Source organism: Corvus hawaiiensis, chromosome 2 (genome assembly GCF_020740725.1).
Source record: "Corvus hawaiiensis isolate bCorHaw1 chromosome 2, bCorHaw1.pri.cur, whole genome shotgun sequence".
Lineage (NCBI taxonomy): Eukaryota > Metazoa > Chordata > Aves > Passeriformes > Corvidae > Corvus > Corvus hawaiiensis.
This window is the reverse complement of record NC_063214.1, coordinates 81,424,815-81,436,950: the sequence shown is the minus strand read 5'-3', so window position 1 is coordinate 81,436,950 and position 12,136 is coordinate 81,424,815. Positions and strand designations below refer to the sequence as shown.

At 38.3% G+C, this 12,136-nt stretch overlaps 1 protein-coding gene across 4 annotated transcripts in view; it reads left to right on the top strand.

Moving 5' to 3' along the window:
• ABCC4 (ATP binding cassette subfamily C member 4) overlaps positions 1-12,136 on the top strand; it is a 142,144-nt gene that overhangs the window by 21,038 nt on the left and 108,970 nt on the right. For all 4 annotated transcript variants that reach the window (XR_007201876.1, XM_048295785.1, XM_048295783.1 and 1 more), the window contains 4 exons: positions 1,063-1,226; positions 5,310-5,435; positions 8,122-8,371; positions 9,986-10,090. Coding sequence is in view for 3 of the 4 variants with exons in the window: in XM_048295785.1 (XP_048151742.1) it covers positions 1,063-1,226; positions 5,310-5,435; positions 8,122-8,371; positions 9,986-10,090 (645 nt within the window). In the remaining variant the exon portion in view is untranslated. The remainder of the gene's footprint in view (positions 1-1,062; positions 1,227-5,309; positions 5,436-8,121; positions 8,372-9,985; positions 10,091-12,136) is intronic.

Below are 12,136 nucleotides of genomic sequence, written 5' to 3'. Positions count from 1 at the left end.
TGTTGGAAGGGACCTTAAAGATCCAGCCTCCTGCCATGGGCAGGGACACCTTCCACTAGCTGGTTGCTCATAACCCCATCCCGCCTGACCTTGAACACTGCCAGGGATGGGGCATCCACAGCTTCTCTGCACCACATGTTCCAGTGCCTCACCACCCTCACAGTAAAGAATTTCTTCCTAATATCTAACGTAAACCTATCCTCTTTGAATTTAAAGCTGTTCCCCCTTGTCCTATCACTACATGCCCTTTTCAAAGGTCCTCTCCAGCTTTCTTAGAGGCCCCCGTTAGGTACTGGAAGGTGCTGTAAGGTCTCCCCAGAGCCTTCTCTTCTGCAGGCTGAACAACCCCAACTCTCTCAGTCTCTCCTGAAAGGAGAGGTGCTGCAGCTCTCTGGTTATCTCTGTGGCCCTCCTCTGGATGTGCTCCAGTAGATCTGTGTCCATCAGAGCTGGATGCAGTACTCCAGACAGGGAGAATCCCCTCCTCACCCTGCTGGCCACGCTTCTTCTGATGCAGCCCAGGATATGTTTGGCTTTCTGGGCTGCAGGCTCACAATGACATCTCATGTTGAACTTCTCATCCACCAACACCCCAAGTCCTTCTCCCCAGAACTGTTCTCAGACCGTTTTTCACCCAGCCTGTATTTGTGTTTTGGATTACCACAATCCAGGTGTAGGACCTTATGCTTGACCTTGTTGAACTTCATGGGGGTCACATGGGCCTACCTCTCAAGCCTCCTCTGAATGGCATAATATGAATAAATATATTCTCTTAAATTATGGGAAGAAAAGTAGTTTCCCCCCTCCCCCCTTAAATATTTTCCTGCTGTTTTTCTAAGCTCAAAGAAATGTTGGTGCATGAACATAAAAAAATAATCTGCGTGGTAATTTGCTTACCTTCTGTACACCTCGATGTATGTTTACATCTCTGAATCTGGTACAGAATTCTCACTGGATGCTTGAGTACTTGCCCCAGGCAGAAATACTTCCTAAATGTTACTAGGGGTTTAATTTGTTAACTAAGATGAGAAGCTAATTTTTGGTTCTGAACTATTTGTTTAGGTAACAATTTTCTTGCATTTCTTGTGGGCTGGACCACTTCAAGCTGTAGCAGTAACAGTACTTCTCTGGATGGAAATAGGCCCATCATGTCTTGCTGGAATGGCTGTTCTGATTATTCTTCTTCCTGTGCAGACCTGCATTGGGAGGCTTTTTTCTTCCCTCAGGTAAGGCTGGGTGTTTTGGGTTGTAGCTGTTTTCTGTGCTGGATTTTAAAATGTGCATATTGGGTGGAGGCAGAGTATCAGCTTGTGTCTGGTGATATTTTCTGCAGTGTCTTTTATCTTTCCTAATGTTTTTTATAGTTGCTAATGTGAGATGTCTGAATTCAAGATCATAGACTTGAAGCAATCTGTCTTCCAAACATGCTAAAAATATCTGCTACTCATTAGCTTTCCAGTATGTTAAAAGCGTCTTGACTACTTCTGTAGCTACCTTGCTGTAGATCTTGGCATAGAATTGTGAAACTTGAGCTTTGCCTTCCTGCAGTGATTCTTAGGGAGTGGTTACTCCAAAGGTGGTGAGCTCTGTTCTGTGTGACTTACTGGGGTGATACAGGAGTTGCAGCAGAACACTCTGCAAGTTTCTTGTTCAAAGATCTTGCTCTTCATGACTATTATGCAGAGAGAAAAAAGGGGAAGGAAATGAGAGAGAAGGCTAGAAAAAAATTTATTGTGATGGTTTTGATGCCAGCTATGAGGTTTCCAGCTGCAAGGTTCTAGGCTGTGGAGATAAGAGTTTGCGGTAATTTTCCATTATCAGGCAAATTTAGTTTGTTTTTCTGTAACTTTGTGCTAAAAAAACCCAACGAGACTTGCCTCTGATGGGATTGTTGAGGCAAGTTCTTGCATCCATGTTTTCTGTTTCTTGTGTAATTAGCCATGCTTGACTTATATTATGACTTTATAAAAGGCTTTTGCATGTAATTGGAAATATTTTTGTGTTGTTTACTCTGTACACATATGCTTAGGAGTGTTAGGCATCTTTCTTTGCATCTTTTGTCGAATGGGTTCCTTTTAGCTCTTTGGATAAATAAAATTTCTTTTAGTGAGTTACTGTTTTCTTTTTGAAGTTGTATTTCAAGCTAAGTTTTCTAGACATACTGAGCCTGGCATTGCCATTGCATGGCCAGATATGAAGAGAAAGCTGAGAATTATAAAATGAAAACAACTTGTAGACCTCTTTTATTTGTAACCATTGTGGTAGTCTTCAGTCATTATATTCATGTGCTGTTTCTCAAATAATGTTCAAGGGCTATTTCTCAAGTAGCGATCCATTCAGAGTTCTCTGTCAAATTCTAAGGGCTTTTCTTTTTACGATAAAGCCTGTTTGTAGAACATTTACCATATGTTCTTAGCTGTTTATTTTCACTGCATGTGCAGTATGCACGCATAAGTATCAAGCTGCTTCATTGTTGTTTTTCATTAGTTCTAAGTTTTTGAGGTTTGAGTCAATAGTCAGAATACTTAATGCTTGCCTAGTGCCTTATCCATGGTGGCAGGCCTTAATATCCCAGTTTTACAGATGGGAAACTGAGGCACAAAGAGATTAAAGACTTGTTCAGGGTCAGACAATACGGTGACAAAATTCTCTTTCTTGAAGGTATTTATTTAAAAAATTAATTAGTGGCAATGTAACAGTGTTTGAGGTTTTTTACCCATTCAGTAACAGCCACTTGTTTGGATGCAGTGCAATGGAAAGAATTTGTTAACCAGAAAAACTTCTGCTTGTCTCCATGTGCACGGATCTTTTTATTTGTGGACAGAAATGTGCAATGAAAAGGAGGAGTTAATGGTAAAACTGGAATAGATTTTAGCTCTGTAATGATGAGTATGTTCACATGGAAATTGCTGGGAATCTGCATGGATTTAAGGAAATCAGCCTCTGAAGAAGTAATTTAAGGATTAAAGCTTTTGCTAAAATCCAAGCATGCTTGGTGTGGCAGCTAATTTGCGCTATTATTCAGCGTTGTTCTTGTGACTCAGGCTTGTAAACATGCATGCACACCAGTTCATGATGCAGCCATTGGCTTCAGTGCTCTGGGAGTTTGCAGGTATGGATTTGGTACCCTGTGGAATAGTATCCACTGTACTCTGCAGGATTGCTTTTACTTCCACAAGTACAATAAGTTTTGCAAAATACACGTGACCTAATACATTATTTTGAGAAACAGTTCAATTACTGGACTGAGGACCATTTTATATGTATGTTGTTCACAAGAGCTGAACCTGCTCTGCTCTGCACTGCACTGCTTAGTCATGCAACTGTAGTACTGTTATTTAAAGTCCTTTTTCTTGAAGATAAAAACTGTCTAACTGTTGTGTCAGACATAATTAAAACCCACCAAATACGCCTCATGAAAGCAAAAAGGGATTTTGCAGCTTGCTTATTTAGAATGGTTTTTAGTATCACAGAGGGGACTTCTCAGACAGTTGAAGAATTTTCAGGTCCTTTCTTATTGCACTCTTGACATGCTACGTGGGCATGAGTTGGACTGATGTGTTTGTATTCTGAACTTAATATTTTTAAAACTGGGGACGGCTTTCTCTGCTGTAAGTTACCATCAATGCACTGGATGTCTGTGTACTTGAAGCCACTATACAGTATCACTGAGCCCGTGGCTTCTGGTATGTACATACAAAATACGCTTATTGCAAAGTAGGGGAGTGTAATTTAAAAAAATACCAAACAAAAAAACCACTCCGCCCAGCCTCTTGAGCATTTTAAAGCAATTTGAAACAGGATGGTTACTATGGTGACATTTCATCAAGAAAACTGAAAAATTGTTTTTTGAGAACTACAGCCTTTTTTGATTCACACTATTTTAAAAAAAGAAACCTCTGTTAACTGTATTATTCATCTTCTACCTTCTGTTGTGTGGAGACCAAGCCTGGAAGTTAGGTGACTTTCAAGATTGTAGGTGAGAATTGTTTGCTGCTGCAGAGACATGAACAACACGTTAAATTTTGCCTTCTGCAGTGGTGGTGTGTGTATGGGGAAGAAATGATGAGCTCTTACATTCTTTAAGGAATTATTTTTGTGTTACTATTTCTTTTTGAAAAAGGAAAAGATGAAGTAGCAAAGATAATCTCGTTCCATGTTGGTATGGTTGGTTTAAGTTATTTTCCTCAGTGTTAATAAGAATCCTTGATTGCACTAGGGCCAAGTTTCTAAATGCCTTTTTTCAGTTCCCTTGTATAAATGTTTTTTAATACCCTGCTTCAGCCATCCTAACATTTATGGAATGCTGGTGCTGAAAAGTTTTTTTACAATGGTGAGTGGGTGCTTGAAATTCTTTCAACTTGCGTTCTTTAAATATGGTGATTTCTTCCAGTGTATCAGAGAGATCTTACAGGGGACAGGTTAAGCTGCGAAAGCCCAGTCACCCCTTCTAAAAAGATTTGATTTTTTTTTTAATGATCTCTGAATTTTAACTTTCATTGGTATATGCAAAAATAAGTAATTTAGCAGGTAAAGGTATGTTTTAGCAAAATAAGGTCTACCATAGCTCTCTGTGTAATAGAATTGTAGTAGGATCTATTAGCATGATTTATGCATTCATTATGTGGCTTCTAACTTCCAATGCTTTTTTCCTGATCAAAATTGTGACTTTATTATTTTATTATATATTTTTTCCATTTTTTCATCAGTGCAAACATAATGTGGAACTAAACCAGATGTATTTAAGTTAGTGTTAATTACAATTAATGTTTAAATAACATTTATTTTTTTAAAGAAACCATATCTAGATTATCTAATAAATTACAGCTCATTTACTAAGTAATCTCTGCTTCAGCTACAGTTAATCCTAAGAAGTCACAAATGAGGCCAGTTTCTTTAACAACATCAGAAGAGCCTTATGACAAGAGTGGTTGTTTTGGCATTTTGAAATCTTTTTAAAGTAATTTTCTGACTTTTGTTTCATTTTGAATGTAATAGTTGTGAATGTTTTCATTTGTGGCCTTTTGGATACACAGATACGTTGTTTAAGTATACTCTGTGTTTGCACAAACTGAGATGTATTTCTGAGCACTGAATCAACTCTCAGTTCCCTGAGAACCAGGAACACCAACATACCAAGTCTGTCTGCTGTGTGCCAGCTTTAAGATACTGGTCTTCAGGAAAACCCTTTAATGCAATTACAGTAATGTAAATTGTCTTTACAAGTAGAAGCAAAAACTTCATAAATATGTGATCATGAATTGTCTTCTTTAGGGAATCTAAGAATTTTTCCTTTGTCCTACTTTCAGAAGCAAGACAGCTGCCTTAACAGATGTCAGGATTAGGACCATGAATGAAGTGATAAGTGGTATGAAGATAATAAAGATGTACGCTTGGGAAAAATCATTTGCAGAACTTGTGAATGGTTTAAGAAGGTAATCCCGGAAAGATACAGCTTGGTGTATGACCAGTGTCATTTTCTATGTTTTACATGTGAATAAGTGCTTTATTTTGTGCTTTAAAATGCAGTTTACTTGCACTTTTTGAGCTTTTTTTTCTTTTTTTGTTTAAATTTTATATAGCAAGAGTATAGGAATGACGATACATTCTAAGGGAATAAAACATTAAAAAACCCTCCAAACTTTGATAATTCTGGCTTTTCTTATGCTTCCTCTAACAATTGTATTTAAAATGAGCAACTAACTCAGCTGTAGCAAAGGTAGAAGGGAAAAACAGATCAGAAATTCCCTTGTTATTCAACTGGCAAGGCCAGCTGAGTTTGGTATCCTAAGACATTTCATTTCAGAGGTCCATTGACATCAGATTAAAAGTTATTGATAAATTTGATTTTCAGTCAGTATTTGCCTTTCACGTGACACTGTAACACCATTCGTTGCTAAAGGATAAATATAGGAGCTCGGGTGCATATTTCTCATAATCTAATTTTCATGTCGTTTCCCTCTCCACCATATGAATAGAACGTGGTTATCCTGCTGCAGATTATCTGACTTTTTTGTTTTAAATGTTTTATTTTGGAAATAGTTTTCTTTAAAGGAATTTTTTTCCTTTACATCCATGTGCAGGCTTGCAAACTTGCAAATGTTCCCTGAGATGTTTCTTCCCATGCACATAATTGTTTCCTCTGTTGGGTTATAGGATCCTGTGCTGATTGAATGTTTATGACTGATGGGAAGCTTTTCTGTCTTGCATGGAGTCAGAGAGGGTATTTCTTTATTGAAAGCTTCCTCAGTGGGTGTATTCACATCACTAAATTTTAGATTCCAAGTTCAACACCTCATTAGGATTAGAGGCTTCCTTTTTAATGTTGGAAAGAAATAAGATCTTCCAGAACACATCTTAAGCCCTCTTCCCTTTCTTTAAATGTGTCGTGGAAAACTGTAGTTAAAAGTCTTAAATTTAGCCAGGTGATCTATTGTCCAGTATTTCCACGCTGGCCCTTGATGCCATCTGAACTCCTGCGCTGCTCTTTTTTCTTGTGTCTGTCCGTATTAGTTTCCTTTTATGTAAGTTTGTGCCTCGAGACAGTGTAATATATTGTATGCAGCCTGCAGGTAGGCTGTAATTTATCTGGTATTTATGGAGAGTAGCAGAAAAAACTTGCCGATTATCCACAGATAAAGAGAGGATTATTAAGGATTATTAAAGGGTGGGAAAAGAGTTTCATCCAGGGTTATGGAAGTAATTGAATTAGACCCAATTCAAATAGTTTACATACAAATGTTCCTTCTCTGTACTCTGGAGGAGATCAGAGATTGTGAACCCTTAAGCTGAAAAAATAAGCCTTTGAAACTTTTAAAAGTCTGTTGGTTCAGCCAGTTGGCAAGTATAGTGGGAAAGTTGGTCACTTAATTTACTTCAAATTATATAATCACAACTTGAGTTTCTAATCTTAATGTATAGTTCCAAGTGGTAGGTGATCAGCATTATTAAGATTTTCCCTAAGAATTGTCAGAATATTTGGAAAGAGAAATTAGGAATTGTGTAAGGATTTTGTATTTGATAGTATTAAGTAGACAAAGGTAGAATATATGGAGAAGGAGTAAGTTGTTGTGACTCTCTTGATAAAGAAAAATTATTATTTTCATGAGGAGGTAAGCCTGCTAGCATCCACATTGTAAGATGATAGTGCAGTAACATTTTGAGGCTTGGACTTGATGAGTCATTTAGAAGTGAAAACTGCAATTTAACTGAAATGGAAATTGAGAACAAACACATCAGCTGCTTTTCAGTTGCTGGAGGGAGACTTATGTGTCTGTACAGTACTTCAATCACTATTTAGCTTGGGCAATGACTGGCAGAACAATTGGTCTCACAGATCAGTATTTTCTTGATTTATGAACCAGAATTCCCAGAGCAAAAGAGGCCAGGAGCAGGGTCCAAATTGGGAAGGATTTAGACTGAGATGAAAGGAAATACGCTAAATCCTGTGATACAGCTTGAGGAGCAGCAGCTGAATTATGGCAGATACTTGGGCCGTGGGCAAACTCTTGATCTTCTGGAAATTGCCCTGGTTTTTTTCAGCTTCAGAGTATGTGTTGGTCTTGTCATGAGTTTTGTGACTGAACTCTACTGGATTTTGATATTGGAAGGATAAGGAGTTTGTGGGTGCTTGGCCTTTATACAGGGTTTTTTTTTCCTCTTTGCTATTGCCTGCAACCAAAAAATATTTGAAGCAGATTAGAATCTGAAGTAAAATATTAGTTTATAACCAGAGAAGAAGAAAATAGTACCTTAGTTTTCTGTCTCCGAAAAATAATTATTTTCTATAGCTATTAAGATATTAAATATAATGAATTTCTCCTCTCAATTTCCAAGCCTCTTAAATTCCGGTTGGTGTTTTTTTTGTTTGGTTGGGGGTTTGTTTTGTTTTGTTTTTGTGGGTTTTTTGTTGTTGTTGTTGTTGGTTGTTTTTGGTTTTGTTTTGTTATTTACCATGTAACATGTTTTCTTCACAGTTGTTTACATATGAGCCGGGGTGGTGCAAGGGGAGGAGAAAGGCTATGAAAATAAAATCCTGAGAGGGGATTTCCCTCATCCTATTGTTGAAGGTAGCAGTAGTGGGAGAGATTGATGTGATTTGTTTATGTTTTGCATTTTTAGGAAGGAGATTGCCATGGTTATGAAAAGCTCCTATCTTCGAGGACTGAACTTAGCTTCATTCTTTGTGGCAAGCAAAATAACAGTGTTCATGACTTTCATGGCATATGTACTACTTGGCAACATTATCTCAGCGAGGCGGGTGTTTGTGGCAGTGTCCCTGTACGGGGCAGTGAGACTCACAGTGACCCTGTTCTTCCCTGCGGCTGTTGAGAGAGTGTCCGAGTCAGTGATCAGCATCCGGCGGATCAAGGTAGCGTTATTGACTGGGAGCGTGTGTGGATGTCTTCTCTTACTCTGCCCTTGTTTTAACATCGCTGACAAATGCGGCCTTATTCTGGTTTTGCACTTAAAATAACCTGTTTTGGAAACAGAACATGTTGGTGTGAATGCAGGTACAAAAAACAGGACATGCACTGTAGGGTAGGCTGAGATGTAGGAGAAAAGTGTGCGTGGCAAGGAGGTGGTGTAGACGTTTCTGAAGTAAGAGGAACGCGTGTACAGATACGCAGGCATGCTGGGATTGGGGTTTGAAGAACAAAGTAGGCAGATGAGAGCTGTAGGATTCGTATTTCCCACTGCACTACCCTGTCATCTGTGGAGGACAGGTGTGAGCACTAGCTTTTGTCTTGTGGCTGCTTTCAGTACTGGAGTGAAGACTCAAATTCAGTAAGAATGAGCATTGGTAGTGCCGATGTTTGGTGCTAACAGAACAAGAAGAGTGTCTTGTACAGTATGGACTGCTGTGTTAAAATGCTTGACGTTTCATCACTCTCTGTGACAATACCTGCTGTCTGGAGTCTGAGCAGTACCTCTGTGCCTGTAAAAGCCTAGCAGTACTCTCCCTGCCCTCCCATGGCTCCTGACATCCTCCTCCTGCTTCCTCGTAGTTACTGCTTTCTGTAAGTCTTCGGCAGCTATCTCACATCTGCAAGCTCTTAGCTAAGTACTTGTTAACTAGTCTTGGCTTCTATGATTAAGACCTTCCTTCTCTTCCCAGATATTGTTTACTGCTGCCTATTTAAGGTCTTCACTTTTGACTCTGAGTCAAAGCATGATAGAATTTTTTTGGGTTTTGTCATAAAATTGTGGTAGCTGTCATCCTTGAAAGTTTTCTGTGGAAATAGCCCCTTTCCTTTCTGAATGTGTTTGGGCTATTTATAATCCAGCATCAGGCAAGGTGTGGTGGAAGTGTGGCTGTGGAACAAAGTGCATGCTTATGCAGATTGAAGGAAAGGTTTGCTGACTGGGATGTAATGTAGAATAGAAGTTCAGCAGTGAAAGTGCAGTGAGCCAGTTATGCAGATGTTAGCAGGTTTCTTTTTTGGTTAATGTCCTGGACTTTAAAATGAGGAAATGTTCAGATAGTGTGCTGTCTTCTATTGGTCACTTGAAGAAGGCTTACTGGAGACAGTGGACAGCTGCTTACTGTGTCCTTATCATTCTTCCAATGAAATAACATAAGCCTTTGCCATCAAAGCAATGGAATGAGAAGGTGTTGCAGTGAGGGTTTCACCTCTTTTGTATGGGTAGAGGAAGTTAAACAATTTAAAAGTTGTTAGCGATTTAAGGAAAAGACAGGATAGGTTCTTAAGGTCCATTTCTTTCTGGAATTCTTTATTGAACAGGTGGTTGTTAGAGTCCTTTCCTATTAAATCTGCACTTTTGGAGGCTTTTGGGAGGGAGAGCTAGCTAGTTAGAAGTACGCTGTTGTAGTTGTCCATTGCTTTGGAAATGTAATTCTTTGATCAGTTTGTGATTGTTTTTTCCAACCCCATAATTAATGTTCTGTATGCTGCTTTCAAAAAACGTGTTTCCATTCTCAGTCTCACATTAGGCAATATCCTCTGCTTTTCTTTCATTGCAGAACTTTCTGATGCTTGATGAAGTCTTGCACTTCAAGCCACAACTGCATGGCAGTAATGAAAATATCATTCTCCATGTCCAAGATTTGACTTGCTATTGGGATAAGGTAAATGTTCTTAAATATTAAGTATATTGGTGCTGCTGGCATTTGAAGTCTAAAATGCAGTGTGGGTACGTATTGTGTGCTGGTATTTTGTACTCCATCCTTTGTGTATGAGAATCCTTTCAGTATGTTTAGCTAACTCTGTAGAATAGTACTGAAAACTCTATCAAGTGCATCTTAGAAGTAGCTATTCCTTAATAGTACACTAAATGAAAACCTTTGTATTTCTATGGGAAAATATGTCCGGTTATTAAGCGGCACTGTAGTATGGCTGAGGTACTTAAATTGGAATTAAGGACAGACAGCACAGCAAGGTGGGCCTTATCGTGTGGGGTTTTTTTCTGTGAACTGAGTGCTTGATCAGTCCACTAGTCTAGAACCAGTACAATATTACACTTCTTACAACAGATTTGAAAGCTTTAGAGACACATCAGCATGTATTTGTTGCTCCGTATTTTGAGACTGTTCAGCTGCACATTTTTTTCTGCTTAAAGTGCACCAAACTCGCCAAAATGGCTAGAAAAAGGGACAGTAAACAGGTGATAAATTTATTTTGTATCACTTTTATGTAAGAAAGGCAAAGGTTGACTGTTTCTGTTTTCAAACTTTAATTGATATGGTAAGCAGCAATTTGTGACGAATTGTTGGCGCTATTACAACCTGCCAGTATCCTCACACAAGAGAGACTTCAGTCTCCATTATAAGTGCTGGAAGCTCTAAAAATGACTTTTGCATATAAATAATTTGCATGCAAATAAGACATCATATATTTCCCTTTCTAAACCCTGTTCCCCTCCCTGTGCTGTGTCCCTAGGAAGATCAGGTGTGAAAACATATGTGAGGATCTACCTACTGCTACTCTGCTGCAAAAGAAAATGGCTCTTTTATGCTGCTTTACATTCTCAGAGTTCTCTGTGACAATAATATTTCTGAGGCATTGACCAAGTTTTTAAAAATGAATTGATATGAAAGACTTGATTCTAATACATACATTCTAATGCAAAATGCAATGTATTGCTTAATCTTCGTTTTCTTCTCAAACTGACTTTGGTACCACCATTAACAATTTATAGGAAATGGTTGCATAATGTGCCCATAAAACATCTTTTTTTTTTTTCCATGACTTGTTTATATTGCATAAAGCAGGGTAACATGACTGGAATTACTGGTTTCCTTTCAATTTAAAAAAAACCCCAAACCAACAAGGCATCCACAAAACTGTTAATGTAACTTTCATTTTGATATTTAATTGCAGTGTGCATGGGAGAAGAACAGTTCTCTCAGAACTGTTAAGATCTGCTCACAAAGTTTCTCTTACATACTCTTACAATGATGCAAAATAATTTTATAGAATTGCTCACTGAAAAAGGTGATAAGTTCTGATAGAGACGAGTTATGAAAGGAATAATATAAATATGTTATCCTTTGTCTAGTAGCAGGCCTAGCTTGCTACTCAAGACACTTCGGATGTCTGTACAGACACTGTACAGCTGGATGATAATTTTTTTAATTTATAGAGACTGTGTGCCAAAAGTGATATTTAAAAAACCAGCCAACAAGCAGCCCACGAATCCAAAATCACTTGAAGTAAAAAAAGGATTATTAGCTACACTTTCAGGAAAACAACCTAACATGGTGTATTGCAATTTCTCAAAAGATAAACAAAACCAATTAATTCCTGGTCACACTCTTGTTTCACTAAGGCAAGTATTATCTTGAGTACCACAGTCTAGTCTGATACCAGCATGGAACTAGAGTTTCTTCAGTACAGCTTTTTACTGGTGTTTCTTGAGTTTACAGAACAGTCTGTCTGCTCAGGTGAGCAACTTCAGATTTAAAATTTCAGCATTTGAACAGAGGCCAAATTTGCTGCCCCTGGAAGGATCATTCTTGTGTCCTCTTGTCCTTGCGTTCTCTGCCTGTTGCCTCCCTTATGCTGGTTGTTAATGCTGGTTTGTATGACCTTGTGGTGAAGCAGTTTGGAGGAATAAAGCAATAGAAAATGAATCACTTTTAATGAGATTAATTCTGATAGCTGAATCCCATGAA